At 50.1% G+C, this 14,665-nt stretch overlaps 1 protein-coding gene across 6 annotated transcripts in view; it reads right to left on the bottom strand.

The window, feature by feature from the left end:
• Nucleotides 1-11,108: 11,108 nt before the first annotated feature.
• The window catches only part of ARMC9 (armadillo repeat containing 9), a 71,326-nt gene continuing 67,769 nt past the window's right edge, over nucleotides 11,109-14,665 (bottom strand). For all 6 annotated transcript variants that reach the window (XR_012763654.1, XR_012763655.1, XM_075418153.1 and 3 more), the window contains one exon: nucleotides 11,109-13,765. Coding sequence is in view for 4 of the 6 variants with exons in the window: in XM_075418153.1 (XP_075274268.1) it covers nucleotides 13,743-13,765 (23 nt within the window). In the remaining 2 variants the exon portion in view is untranslated. The remainder of the gene's footprint in view (nucleotides 13,766-14,665) is intronic.

The raw sequence follows: 14,665 nt of genomic DNA, 5'->3' as shown, positions 1-14,665 counted from the left end.
CGGGGCTGCTCCCCGCTGCCGGCTCCCCGCTGCACTCCAGCCTGGTTGACTCAAGCTCAGCACACACTGGGCCCTTTCAGCAGCCCTCGGCCCCGAACACTGCCCCAGTCTTCCCAGCGCCGGCGTGCCGAGCTCCCTCCCCGCACCCACTGCCGGCACCGGCTCCTGGCCAAGGGCAGACATCCGCGCGCTCGCGAAGAGAGCGGCTTTCACCGCCGAGATGCCAAAGCCCTTCCCGGTGCCATGGGGGCCAGGATGAGGCGCAAGCAAGCGGTCGATCGTCTGGGATGGACTCACAGCCCCGGGTCCCTTTGAGCAATGGCCAGCAGTCTAAAAAAAATAAATAGATGTATTTGAAAAGAAAAAAAAAAAAAAGGATCACAAGCTCCTAACAGGACCGTTCTTGGCTCCGAGAGACGAAACCTGCCAGGAGCCTTTTCCTCCCCTCTGCCTTCACCAAACTTTCTCTGACCAACAGCGGGGCTCTGTCTGCTGTGCAGGGACCAGGGCAGAGAAGGGGATCCTCTGTTCCCCGGCTCCCAGCTGGCGGCGGGGTGGGCACCGCTGTACAAACCCCCCCTTTGCCTGGAGACATTGCAAAATCCCTCATCAGAGGAGCCGCTGGAAAACCCGTCTGCAGGAGTTCCTCGGGGCCAGGGCTGTGCAGAGCGCAGGCTGGAGGGACGCTGCCTGCGGGGCAGCACCAGCCCCTGCGATGCACCCGGTCCTGCTTGCGCAAGGGGACTTGTTGCCCTCCCTGGGGACTCGTGTCTCCCGGCCTGGGGTGAAGTGCTGGAGACGGGAAGGTCCACGCGCGGTGGTGTAGGGACAGTGGGGCTCAGGCGTGCCCCGAAAAGAGCCTTACCCTCCTGCTGCAGCCTAACAGCAGAGCTTTTCAGCTGTCACAGCCTCTCCAGCAAGGTGCACACGCCCCAAGGGATACAAAGAGAAAGCTGAACTCCTGTGACCACGGGTAACACGGGCAGGACGCACACAAACCCAGGGGGAACCTCCATGCGTGAGGCTGCACGAGCACCTCCTGCCTCCCTTTCTTTCCTGCCTCTTGCTGCCTTTTTGGCCTGCGATTTTCTGTTCAGTTTGCCAAAATACCCAAACTACCTGAAAAAAACAGTCACAAACTCCTCTATGGCAGAGATGTGTGTGTTTGTGTGTCCACCCGTCTGTCCATCCGTCTGTCCGTCCGGGGGAGGGTCATCGTTATGGCAGCTCTCCGCGCAGACCAGGCAAAGGGGCTGACCCTGACACTCTGGGCAGCGTCACCGATGTTGCCGAAGCTGCACCGGTTTACACCTGCGGAGCGCGTGGACCTGCACCAAGCCCAGCTCTGGGCTAAGAAAAAGGGAAAAAACTACAGCCCTGATAGTGAAAAACCACAAGAGGCAGGCGGCCAGGCTCAAGGGCAATCCCTGCCCGGGGTTTGCCACCGACGTTCTGACGAGCCTCCGCTCTCACCCAGGCATCTCTCCTTGGAGGGGACAGCAGAAGGATGCTGCCCGGGGGCCAGGATTGTTTGTTCTCTTCCCAAAGTAGGACCAGAGAAGCAAAATCTCAAAATCTTGGTGGGAGGAATGCGGTAGCTGAAGGGCTGAGATGTGCATCACAGCCACCCTCCCCTCTGGGTGTTTGCCAGGTTTCGGTAGCCGTGAAGTCCCTCTTCAGCTCTTATCTCCAGTGAAACTGCCACAGCAAATGAAAGTTGAGTTTTATAAGCCCAGGGAGAGGTGTGCGGGTTTTGCAAGCTGTGCTTTACCTGGGAAAGGTCGCTCAGAAGCCGCAATCCTGGCCACAAGATCAAGCCGGCGCTGCGTGGACACCACTGCCAGCCACCAGCAGCCCCAGTGAGCCCTGCGACTGGTGGCAATGGTCACACAGCCCCGGGGCAGAGGAAGGATGCAGCTCGTCCCAGCCCCCTGCATGTTGCAGCAGCGAGCATGGCCCATGGGGCCGAGCTGCCTTGGAGCAGAGAGCAAGCGCTGCTGCATCAGGCTGTGGCGGAGAGAATACTGGGCAAAATTTTTCTCCACTCCCTCCCTTCCCAGCTGTCCTTCCAGCATCACCTGGTTTTGTTAGGGAGCAGGGGGATGGATCCTATCACCCCTTAGCACAGCCCAGGGAGTGCGTGGGGAGGATGAGCCGCACCTCTGGGGGGCAACGGCAGCTGTGCCAGATGTTATGATGCTGAAGGGGGGTGACAGCAGCCACAGGGGAACAGCTGATGGATAAGGCTTAAATACAGAGAGACCCCTGGGAGTCCTAGAGCCCAGAGGGACCCCATTTCCCATGCCCCATGCCTGCAGGGCTCTGGGTGCTGGGGTGGGCAGGGAGGGAGGGGGCCACTGCCCCTGCAGGCAGCTCCATCCTGGGCCAGTCCCACATCCCCGGTGGGTCCCAGCCCACTGCAGCAATGCGGAGGTACCTGCTGCCCGCTCACGGGGCTGGAGCCAGTGTCTCCGCTGCTCCTGTCGGCCTCGGGATCAGCCATCCAGCCCCAGAGCCTTGGGCTGAGCCACAGCGCTGCCAGCAAAACCATCTTCATTGCTTGAAATGGGAGAACCAATACATTTCACACCCAGAAAATACACTGATTTCTTTTTCGGGAATCTGGAAAAGAAACTGATACACGTGTGGAGGCAAGTGAGAGGCAGAAGAATGTACGCTGTATTTAAGGATCTTTTATTTGTCACTTGTTCCTGGAAGGCCAGGCCAGACAGCTCTAACCTGCTCTACCCTGCTCTCTGCTCTGTGTCACAATAAATGATCTAATACCCATAAAATAAATAATAAATGATACTGAGTAATAAATGCACTGAAGCAACAGAAACCTGACCAGACACTGCCTACATGAAGCAGTGCAGCAGGAGAACGCGCAACTCGGGCCGTGAGCCACAGGCACGTGCCTCAGTCCTTGCGAGGAGGCGACGTGTCGCACCATTACTTTGCACCCTGTTAGCTCCAGCTGGCACAATGGGAGAAAAACCTGGGTGGGTTTTATGCAGCCCCAGCCTTCGGCACGGGTCGCCTGTGCGGTGGATGTGGAAGAAAATCCGGGTTCCCAGATCCCATAGAACGGCTCTTAGCTGATGCAAGTACAGCATGGGCCAAGTTTATGCAGACGCAGGATTAAAAGTTTCACTGTGAATTTAATGGGATGTGGGAGCTCTCCCTGCCTGCCTCCCCCCGGACCCACGCGAGTGGGGGAGATGCTTCGCGATCCTGACAAACAAAATCTATTTCTAGCCCTCAGGGTCACAAATACTAGTGCTAAACTGTGCCTGGAAAAGAAAATCAGCATAAGCTAGTACTGATCATGTTAACATTTTAAGTGTTCAGACAACCTCCAGCTGCGGCCCCGTAAGCGCACGCTGCAGGTGTCCCAGCACAGCAGCTCCGGCTGCCCCAGCCGCCCCGTCCCAGAGCACCCCTCGCACCTCCACCCTGCGCTAACCAGCTCGCCCTGCTGCAAGCACACGTGCAGGATCCCGAGCAGCACCCCTACCACCAACAAACGGGAACATCAGGTTAAACAGCAAGGACCAAGGCAGGACTATCCCTAAAACCCTCTCTGTCCTTGCAGTGCTCCTACCCAGGCCCTGCAGGCCAGTGAGGAGGCTCAGAGCCACCCCCCATCTCCCCTGCTCTCCCCACCTGCCCAGAGGCAGGTGCAAAGCTGTATCAGGCTGGAAGGAGTTAAAATAAGGAGACATTTTTAAGCTCCTACATTAGCATTTGAGAGACCCAACAAGGTATTTCTCAACTCCTTTGTGATGTCCAAGGAGGCCTGACAGTGGGTGTGGTGGTGAAGTTTCCATTCCCCGTTCTTAGGTTGTCACCAACAGCTCAGTTTCATACCAGTCCTCACTGCACCTAGACTACCGAATGACCTTCTCTGAGGTTAATGGTGAGCAGGTCAAACTCCAGACTTCAGCTGCGGTAAGAGAACACGTGCATAAAAACGGCACTGGGTAACAGAGCAGGCTGAGACGCAGCTTTCTGCCGATCTGGCGGTACACCAGCGCTTTGAGCATCTTTGCTTTCCTCTCCCTCTTGTTTCAGAGCAGAAGTCCGCAGAGCAAGCCGGGCACAGCAGCAGTGCACTTGGGGCAGGTGCTGCTCTACCGCACCAATTCACAACAAGACACAGAAGAACAACCCTTCAGGATTAAAAAACCTGACAGCCTGCAGCAGCTCAGGCACGGGCAGGCAGCCACAGCCCGGCGTGGAAGGGCTGCTGCAGCAGCAGGAACCTGTGCTGAACCGGCAGAAAGGCAGCATCAGCTCCCAGGGCAGTTTTGCTCACTTGGATCCAGCGCCCATGCACAAAGAACGACTGACAGAGCTGAGATGGGGGGGGAAAAGACTCCCCCAGAGACCCTCACAGCTGGAAGACCTCCCCCTCCCTGGTACCCAGTATGGCAGGGCTTCTGGGCACCCTGCCCTCCTGTCCAAACTGGGTATTTAAAGGTGCCTCGCTAGGAAGTCCCTGGAGATGGAGCATATGACCAACAGCCCTCACTCCTTCCAAGGGTGTACACCACGTCCTCTCAGGTCCCTCCACAAGCGTTGAGGAAACCCTCAAATTCTGCTCTCCCTGGAGCTGGCCTGTGTCCAGCAACTGGGTGCCAACCCAACACCAGTCCCTGCTGCCATCTGCCCAGTAACTCCAGTGCACAGCTGGGCTCGGAAGAGCTAACACCTCTCCTGAGCCTTGCTGTGCTTCTACTCATAGCATGCTACAGACCCACCATGTCCACGCGGACAAACAGACGTGCACCCTGACCCGGTTTTGGCTGGGACAGAGTTAATTTTCTCCACAGTAGCTGGTACGGTGCTATGTTTTGGATATGGGACCAAAACAGCGCCGATAAGGCAGGGATGGTTTAGCTGTTGCTTACAGAGCACGAAGGCCGTCTGTGTTTCTCACGCTGCCCCGCCAGCAAGCAGAGGGGGGGTGCACAAGAAGCTGGGAGGGGACAGAGCAGGGACAGCTGACCCCAGCTGACCAGAGGGATATCCCAGACCAGGTGATGTGCTCAGCAATAAAAACTGGGAGAAAGAAGGAGTTATGGTGTCTGTCGTCCCAAGTAACGGTTACATGTGATGAAGTAACTGTTCCTGCGTTCCTGGAAACGGCTGAGCGCCTGCCTGCCCGTGGGAAGCAGTGAATGAATTCCTTATTTTGCTTTGCTGGCGCACACAGCTGTTGCTTTACCTGTTAAACTGTCTTTATTTCAACCCATGAGTTTTCTCACCTTTACCCTTCTGCTTCTCTCCCCACCCCACTCAGAGGAGCAAGCAAGCAGCCTTGCGGGGCTGAGCTGCCCACCAGGGTCAAGCCACAAGACAGCCCTAAGGTCGTGGCGATAACACCCCCTCCACCATCTCCACCCACCTAAGCAAGGACGTATTTCCCCAGGAGCTGATTTTCTAGCAAGGACAGGGTATTCCCGGTACAAACCACACTCACAGCCCAGAGGAAGGTCATTCAGAGAAACACGTGGGCAACACCAGTAACCATGCCAAGCAGCAGGACCAGTCAGCTTCACAGAAGATAGGGCAGCCTGCGACCTGCTGCTTTGCCCAGCGCAACAGCCGGTGTTGCGAGGAAGAGGTGAAATACTCTGCCAGCTCATCTAGCAGCCCACTGTTCCATTCCCATTGCCCAGGAATGGTTTGAGAGGCGTCCAGTGAAGCACAGAGGTCTCACCATTGGACACCTAACACTTGAGTGGCTGACTTGCCCTAAACTGTTCTCATTAGGAAGTGGTTTTGCATAAAGTACTGGCACCAGAAGTCAGCAGGTAAAGCTAATAAGAGACGTTAATCAGCCCCAGCACAAGAGGAAGGAGATTCCTGCATAATACCAGAGATGGAAAAGCTCTCCTTTGGGATCTCTCTGGGATCAGGTCTGTGCTGCAGGAAGAGGTTGTGGTACAGGTGAAGGGAAAGGGGCTGCAGCCAGCAAGCACCCAGCATCCAGCCGGTTTTCAGAGAGCTCCAGCCTGGGACGAGCACTTTCCAAAGCCTCCTTGGCCTCTGCACTGCACGAACACGATCCAGCTCTATGGATTTCCCACTGCAGGAAAAAATAAGGTGCACACACCCCACCCCCCACCCCCCCCAAAAAACAAAAAGTTAGAGCGTGGGAAGGAAGCAGGGACAGGAAACTAGGGGGACGCTCTTCAGAGAGGCCACTGCTGCAGGATAAAGGGCCAGATTTGTATGCATATGCTGAGGTTCCTTCTGAAACTCACTCCAGGCACCTGAACAAAACAATCAGCTTTCCATGGAGTCTCAAACCATCCCCTGCTGCCAGCGAGGAGAGAGTGCTTGTAGAAAACTAGGTGCCTCCTCACAGGTGCTCGGGGAAGCTGGACTGCGTTGAAATACAGGATGTGTTTTATCTCACCAGCAACAAGTAATGAAAATAATGAGATGTACAGCAAGGAGATTTCTTTTTCAGATTGGATTCTACAGACACAAATGCATTATTGTCACCAGAAAGGTGTAAGCTCACCTGGGTTGGTTTTGGTTAAAAAGCCTCGGTCTCTGCCCTGCGCATGAACATGACCCAGGAAGCAAGAGACCCTGCTGGGACTCGAGGTGAAATTCGTTCTCATCGCTGCCATTTCTGGGTGACCTGGGAAGTGACACACAACCGCTGACACTGGCTTCTGCTTGAGTTGCTGTAAAGGTGGTTTCAAAGAACCTTGGAAGCTCCAAGAAGATTTGTGGAATTTTAGAATCGCTTAGACCCACCTTCCCGCAACACTCCGCCCAGCTCTGGAGACCTGCATCCTCACCACCTGCATCTTCAGAGTCTCGAGGATAACCAGGGTCAGAGAGAAACACAGGCTTACCATGCTCTCTGCTTGCCTCTGCCCAAAGCACGCTGATGTTTTAAACTATGGTACAGGAAACAGCCACTGAGCTACTCAAAGTTTTTAATCTCTGTGGAAAATGAATCAAAAGTAAATTATTTCACTCCCGTTTCTGCACAAATGGGCAATGATGCTCTGCAATGGTCGGGTCCTGAATTTGAGTGAGATGACACTAAACTTCAAGTCATCTCCACATATGCATGACTGCAAACTCAACAAGATCAATTTTTAAGTTTTGGGAGAAGCAACCTGAATTCTTGCTGTTACTGTGTATTGAGGTAGCGCTGAAAAGCCTTAGTTATGGGCCAAGCTGCTCATGTCCCCATGTCACATAAGGACTGAGGTTGACTATGAGCCATGGGACCAGTTGTGCTGGCTCATAGACCATGGTTTGCCCCCAGCTGCAGTGTGGCTACACTGGCACAGCTGCTCCGGACAGTCCCAGTCCCTGGATCTGGGCAGAAACAGGACAGCAACGGCTGATGCCGCCAGTATTGCTGGGGCATGGAACGATGGGACCCTTGAGAACTGTGCCATTGTACTTCGCCTGTGGCTCACTCCCTGAGGTGGTGGCTCATGACTAGGAGCTCCCTGGCATGGAGCTTTTGGTACAGTTAGTCAGGAAGGAAATTTTGGCTGTTTCAATCAATCGGCCCAGTTTCCACAGGGCTTGAGGATGGAAGGGGCTTAATCAAAACAGAACTGTTGTCATCAGTCCCAGAGCTGCCTCATTGTAGTTCCCAGCTGCTCACTTGGAAGAGGAGGAAAAAGAAAGGAGTCAGTTTTGTGGAAAATCATGGTAGGCCATGATCCGCCAAGTTAACAAAGGAAAAAAAAAAACCAAACCCCAAGTCATCTGCTTAACAGGACCCAGTCCATTAGGATACTGCAGATTTGATCGAAGGGGAAAGCAGTTTGAGGAAAGGGTAGGAATTTCAGCAAGACGTGCTGCTTGACAAAGAATTCATTTGGTGCTAATGGTCCTGCTTCTTGCTACCAACACGAACCATGCTCCCCAAAGGCAGTGCATGAGCAGACATGAACAATAAAGCGATTTGTTCTCAGGAAGCATTCAACCTCTGCCAACAGTCAACCGGATCCAGACAAGAGCTAGGGCAGTCAGACCGGCACACGGCAGACCAAATGAGGAACTGTATCACTTGGCACAGAGCTGCTATTTCCAGCACCTACATCCCATCCACAGGTTAGTTCAACTTTTTCACTTGTTAGAGGAGGAGGACTATGCATCTGCAATGAAATCTGGATCTACAAAGGCCAGAATTTTTCCTCAAGATCAGTAGAGGGAGGTGTCCTTACCTTGTAAAATCCCTTAGTAGGTGGTCTGATTTTCAGATGGCCTCAGCATTCGTAGCTGACAGCTACAGCTTAAAACATAAGGCACCTTAAACATCTGCAGGACAAACCTTATTGTTTCAGGTATCCACTCACTTTTATTTGTCCTGTCTATACTTTTACTTAGCAGAATTACCTCTCAGCATCATTAAAAAAAAACCAAATAAAATGAAGTAACACTTTAAAGACTTTTGAGTTGAAAACCAGCAAGGCTTGCTGGAAACCATTTTTTAATTTAAACACAGTGATAGGTCACTCACACTCAGATTGAACAAAATGACTGACACTCCCCAAATCTATGGGCTTAAAATCATATCAGAACAGCACTTCCCATGTTTGAGGAAGATAAGAACAAACCAAACCTTTAAAGCTGTCACCTAGATTTCTTACTGTTTGTGTAAAGCGTTTTCACTTTCACCGCAATAAATTACTGCCCTAGTTTCTTGGAAAATTGGACCATATGCCAAGGACTGCTGAGAGAACTTGTAGCAAAAGGAGGACATCTTCCAGAACATTATTAGATGTCCTAGGGTGTGCAACTCAGCCTGTTGTTTGGAGAGTATCAGATCCTTAAAGAGCGGAAATTTCGATCATCATCCTGTGACTGAATACAATGCCCTTCCACTGCAGGGTAGAAAGCAACCTAGCGCTGGGAAGAAGCTTGCTCTGGAACATCAGATCCCAACCACTGACAAGATGCCAGGCTAGAAGAATTACTGGTCTGGTAACGCAGCAGGATAATCTTCTATCTTCTGCACCCAGAAGTTGTTTGGTTTTTTTTAACCTATTAGCAGCAGATTCCCATACAGCTTGGCCAGAACAGTCTGGTCCTAAAGTCAGTTTTGTTTGCCTTGAAACATCTTGCTGTTTCTCATCCGTCAATAAATTCTCAAGAGTCCCGCTCCTTTTACAATTTATATGAATAGCAGAGGTTAGAAAAGTGCAGCACAGCCTGGAGAAGCCCACATGGCTTAGTCACAGAGGTATTTTGGTACCTCTGCATCTATATCCTCTTTGCTAGCCATGCCCACACACCTCCTCGAGCTCAGCATGCCACAGGGCACAGCCAGAAGCATCCAAGATGGGCTGCAGGTTGGCCACTCTCCTTGTCAGATTATGCTCACTGAGCAAGGGCATCTCCCAGCTCTCCAACATTTCCTCTTGGAATGGGCTCGTTCCAATATTCTGCCATACTACAAGCAAGTGTGAGGATGGCCCAAACTGCCAGGAAGTTCTGGCTCAGAAATGAATTCAAGCCTCAAGCTAAAAGGTAAGTCCTGCTGCACTTAAATACCTGGGAGGAAGGCAGCCCGTTTGCTTTTCTGCTACCGGTACTCCAAGACATGCATGAATACAACGCAGCACTATTTATTTCCACCATGATTTATAAAGAGTAGTGGAACTTTGTTTAAGAGTAACAACTCAAAGCCAAACCAAGCAACCACTGTCCCTCCCCACCATGGCAATATTTTGCCTGCAGAGAACTTCCTTGCTACACACTTAAATCCTCCAGCAAACAATACTTCTGACACCAAACCAATGTCACTGGTGGCATCCCACATGCTTGGGCTCTCCTCATGAGAGACCACAAACAATGAGTGGTTCGTGCCTGCTTTGCAACAGTTCTGGGTAAACAACGCTACCTCGGCAGAGGCAGGCCAGGCTGAACAGAAGGGAGCTGTGTTTCCAACCCAGGTGGATACAACGCTGTTGGGGACAGAATTTGTCAATAATAAACCAGAGTGAAATGTAAACAAATGCACACCCTAAAAGTTCATGAAACCCCAAACAAACATACCAAAGAGAGAAAGAAAGGAAGAACAAAATCCCTTTAGAAGCATTTTTACCCATTCACTGCCAGATAATTTTAAAGTGTTTGTACAGAATGAGCCCTCCATGCAAATTTAAATCACAGAATCACAGAATGGTAGGGGTTGGAAGGGACCTCTGTGGGCCATCTAGTCCAACCCTCCTGCCGAAGCAGGGTCACCTACAGCAGGCTGCACAGGACCTTGTCCAGGCGGGGCTTGAATATCTCCAGAGAAGGAGACTCCACAACCTCCCTGGACAGCCTGTTCCAGGGCTCCGTCACCCTCAGAGGGAAGAAGTTCTTCCTCATGTTCAGACGGAACTTCCACTGCTTCAGTTTGTGCCCATTGCCCCTTGTCCTGTCGCTGGGCACTACTGAAAAGACTCTGGCCTCATCCTCCTGACACCCACCCTTGAGATACTTATAACCATTTATAAAGTCCCCTCTCAGCCTTCTCTTCTTCAGGCTGAACAAGCCCAGCTCCCTCAGCCTTTCCTCGCTGGAGAGATGCTCCAGGCCCCTCATCATCCTCGTAGCCCTCTGCTGGACTCTCTCTTACGCAGTTTATGCCTCTTGTAACACTGTCCATAAACAAAATTAGACCGAATATAGAGAAGTTCTATACAAAAGGCATGCTAGCACTACACAGCCCTTTGGTCCCAGAAAAACCTTTCCTTGCAGATCTGTGTGTCATATGCAATAACTGTATTTGCTCATTGCAAACAAAACCGCAGCCACTTTAAGTACAATCACACCCCTCTCATTCAGGCCGGCAATTTCCACTGCTCCCATTATGAATTTACCAGGGTGGTGGTGTATCTAGCAGCAGCCTCTGCATGGCATATACAAAATTACCTAACAACTTTTAAGAGTGAGATGCGAAATTTGCTATGTGTGTGTTACTGACCTCTATCCAGGGACCTTTCAACCCCGAATAGTGCCAACAAAAGCAGAATCAACATTTTTCATTAGCTTCAAAACCTTCTGACTGGCATCACAGGGGCTTTTTTGTGAATGAGACAAAGAGGACACATCAGTTTGCCAACCTCTCAAATTACTGCTCAGTCGATAATTTATTTCTGCGCATATCCACAGTTTCGCTCAAGTATTTGGAAAATGAAGTTTCTCAAGCATTAATATAAAAAAAACAGTCTCACAGTTCTCCAACTCTATACTCACTCCAAAACATCAGTTGAACAAGGAAAAATGCACATACCGAGTTCTGCGTTGCAATAGGCCTGAGTAAGACACAAACACAGAAGCACACACATTTCAGCCTGTTCCTTTCAGTCCAGTTCTGAAAGACGCATTTTGGTTTTCACTAATCTTGATCTGCTGGAGGGCACCTACTCGCCTCCTTTGGCTGACTTTAAAGCAGTGGTACGATTTTGACCTCAACTAAAGCCAGTGAGGTTTTGGGGTGTGGTGTGTGTGTGTCCCCAAAATAGTCAGCATTTTTCAAAAGCTGCTCTGCACCTCAGAGCATCAGGTCTGCTCCAACGTGAAACGCAGCACTGCTGTAAAATAAATAAAACTCAACTGCTGGAGCATTCTGTGTTATCCGCACATGCAAATGAATGTGCTTAGCACTTCAGTGTGAACAACTTGGCCATTGATCTTACATGCTGGAAAACAGACAGCATTTCAGAGGAAGAAGAGAAGCTGCCTACCCTGCAAAACCACCAGGTGAGTTTTTATGGCTGTTTCCCATCGCTGCCCTTTTGTGAACCGGAGGATGTTTTTCCATTAATTCTGTTTATCAATTCTGAGAGGAGGTGGATGAATCTAAGCACAAGTCAGAGATTTTCTGTGATTTCTTTGTCTAGCATAGAGATCTATGCAACAGGGGCGATCAAGTGTCTATAATCACTTTATGTCCTATGTAGTTTGGAAATTAAAGCAACACCTTATTCCATCCTGCTTTGTGTTAGGCCTGTGGACACTCTGAAGTTACCAGTAAACGGTAGTAAATGGCAGTAAACAGCAACTTCCACATGAATATGACCAGATTTTAAACTGGGGGATGTTTTTTTTCTAGAAAAGATCCCAATTCCCATTTCAAGTCTATTATCCAAAGGGGTTACATGAACTTGTGCATGGGATCCCTTTCTGCAAAGATCTGACACAGTGTCAACTGATCTTGGTGGGTCTCATGGCAACTTCACAGAAGGAAATGGCCTTGGCTGTTCAGTTGCCACCACACACCAAGAGGCGCAATTCAAGGTCTCAGCACAAGCATAAAGCTTTCTTCTGGTCCTGTGGAAGCGACTGGTGGCTTTCCAACTCTATGGGAAAGTAGTGTCACTATTAGTGTTGTTTTACCTTTCAGGCTGTGTTCCACTTGTTTGTTTCTCAAGGTGAAACTCCAAAATGAGAGCCTTACCTTCTCCCTTTTTGACCTGTTAAAACATTGGCTTTTGGAGTCCGCCTATGGCAAATGCACTCCCCGCTTTTTGTGCTTTTCTGTCTCAGCGGCAGCCAAGTTCCAAGGTAAACTGCCTTTCTGAGAAAGTTGTTGCTGTTGTCCTAACAGCTGTGTCACATGAGGGGATGTTACTGAAAAGCCAGCCCCCAGTGTAGACTTCAGTGTTTCCTGGTCACTGTTACTTTTGAGAGAAAACAACAAACAGCACTAGCTTGATAATTCACTGGCAGAACTGCTGTTTTTTTATTTAGTGGAGGGCTTCCCGATCTCTCTTGCCTAGCCTACACTTCATATTCATTGAAGACCAGCTCAAATTCCATAAAGACATAACCAGTCAGAAGTCAAGAACATAAAAAAGCAACACAGACCAAAGATGATGGTTCACAGCCACATGTAAAGAGAAAGTTGCTTCTGATCTGATCATATTCTCATGTTTTCTTCTATGAATGAAGAAAGTTCGTCATTTCAGTGGAAAAAATGGATTATTCATTCCACAAATGTTGAACAGTAGAATTAAGGAAAAAAGTAGGAAGAAGGAATAGGAGTAGTTGCTGCAGATAAAGCTGCTGATCAGATCCTCAGAGGTGAGCACGGATGCTGCCTTGGGCACTGGCACAGTGTTTTTCAACTGCCACGGGTCAATCGGAAGTTGATGAAATGCTTTCTCTCCAGTCTCTGGTGGCCAAACACAGATCTCACTCCACACAAGATTGCTCCAGGCAGTGAGGCTCTGCACATATGGCGTACATTTTTCTTCCTAATGTAGAACCTTTGAACACAGATATTTCGCAACTCATCCACAAAGGCATAAGTTTAAAAAAGCAAGTGGCAGGCCAGTTCAGCAAGCAATATGTAAACAAGACAGTTGCTTGGTCAGACTTCTGTCTTGAGCCGTACATGCCACCTCCAAAGGCCACTTACTCTGACACAGAAGGCAGAGTGCAAGAGTTTCTTCTCAAGTGGCAATGTCACTTTATAGTAAACTATCAGAGACACTGGGACTATACCCATCTCCCATATCAGTCCCGGGCCGCTGCCGAGACCCTGAATTAACAAGGCCCTTGTCCTAGCCAGCTTCAGAGATGACAACAGACGCATCCCATCAGATAATTCCTGAATCACCATGCAAGGCACACGCTGTGCAATGTCAATAACCTCCCTCTCTTCTCAGCAGGTTGCCAGTAAAGCTCATTACAGGAAGCTGGCTCTGTCCTTCCACAACGTGACAGGTGATTCTCGAGGAAAGGAACTGTTCTCACTTCCTGTAGGACTGGCTGCCTGCAGAAAAACAGCAAGAAAGAGTCTGTCAGCTGAAAGCAGGATTTATTACAAGACAAGAGCTGCCTGAGGGCAACACTTGTTCAACCTGTGCAGTGACACAAACACCACAAAGAACATGCACAAAGGCACCTAAACCACTGACGCTGCAACTTAAAAATACAGAATGTATTTATGGCAACCACTTGTCAGCGGACAGTGAAAGAACTTGTGGAGGAGCAGGGAGTCACCAGGGTCCAGTCACACTCTGACAAAAAATAATTCCTCATTCTTCTGGCAGAGGTTTTTGTATTGCTCTAGCTCCACTGTGCCCTAGACACAACTTGGTATACTGTGAATACCTTAAGCATGCCCTTGCAGAGGAGCTTGGAACAGATGCAGAGTAATGAACAGGATAGATTAAACCATTTAACCATGTCCACACGGAGCACATACGTACAATTCAAAAAATCTAGATTTGGAGGTCCACCCTACGTTCCAGCCATGCTGCCAGAGTCATCCCAGTACCAGCTAGGAAGTGGAATCCACAGAAAATCCCGGCATGGCTGGTTTTATCTGGAGGAGCTCGGTTTTGCTTTAAGGTACAGCTTCATTGTTCAGCTACCAGCAGCGGGGCTACAACTCAGGCAGGAATCTGGCCCCAGGCCTGTCGCTGCACTAAGTACCTGTGCTTCCTCTGCATTCCTCAGGCATTCCACACACTCCATGCTGCAAGAGCAGCCCAGCTAGTTCAGCTAGGTTTATGTAAAAGCAACTGTTTTCCAGAAAATACACCTGTAATAAGTATTAAAAGCAAGCTAAAAATACGTCTCTAAAATAAGTGAGCGCATCAAGTAAGTACCATCAGAAACTCTTTTTTCTCTCATCATGCCCATCAGCTTTAGAAACTTGTATTTCTCC

This window comes from Opisthocomus hoazin, chromosome 4 (genome assembly GCF_030867145.1).
Source record: "Opisthocomus hoazin isolate bOpiHoa1 chromosome 4, bOpiHoa1.hap1, whole genome shotgun sequence".
NCBI lineage: Eukaryota > Metazoa > Chordata > Aves > Opisthocomiformes > Opisthocomidae > Opisthocomus > Opisthocomus hoazin.
Note: the sequence above shows the minus strand (reverse complement) of the source record. Positions and strands in the feature narration are given on the sequence as shown.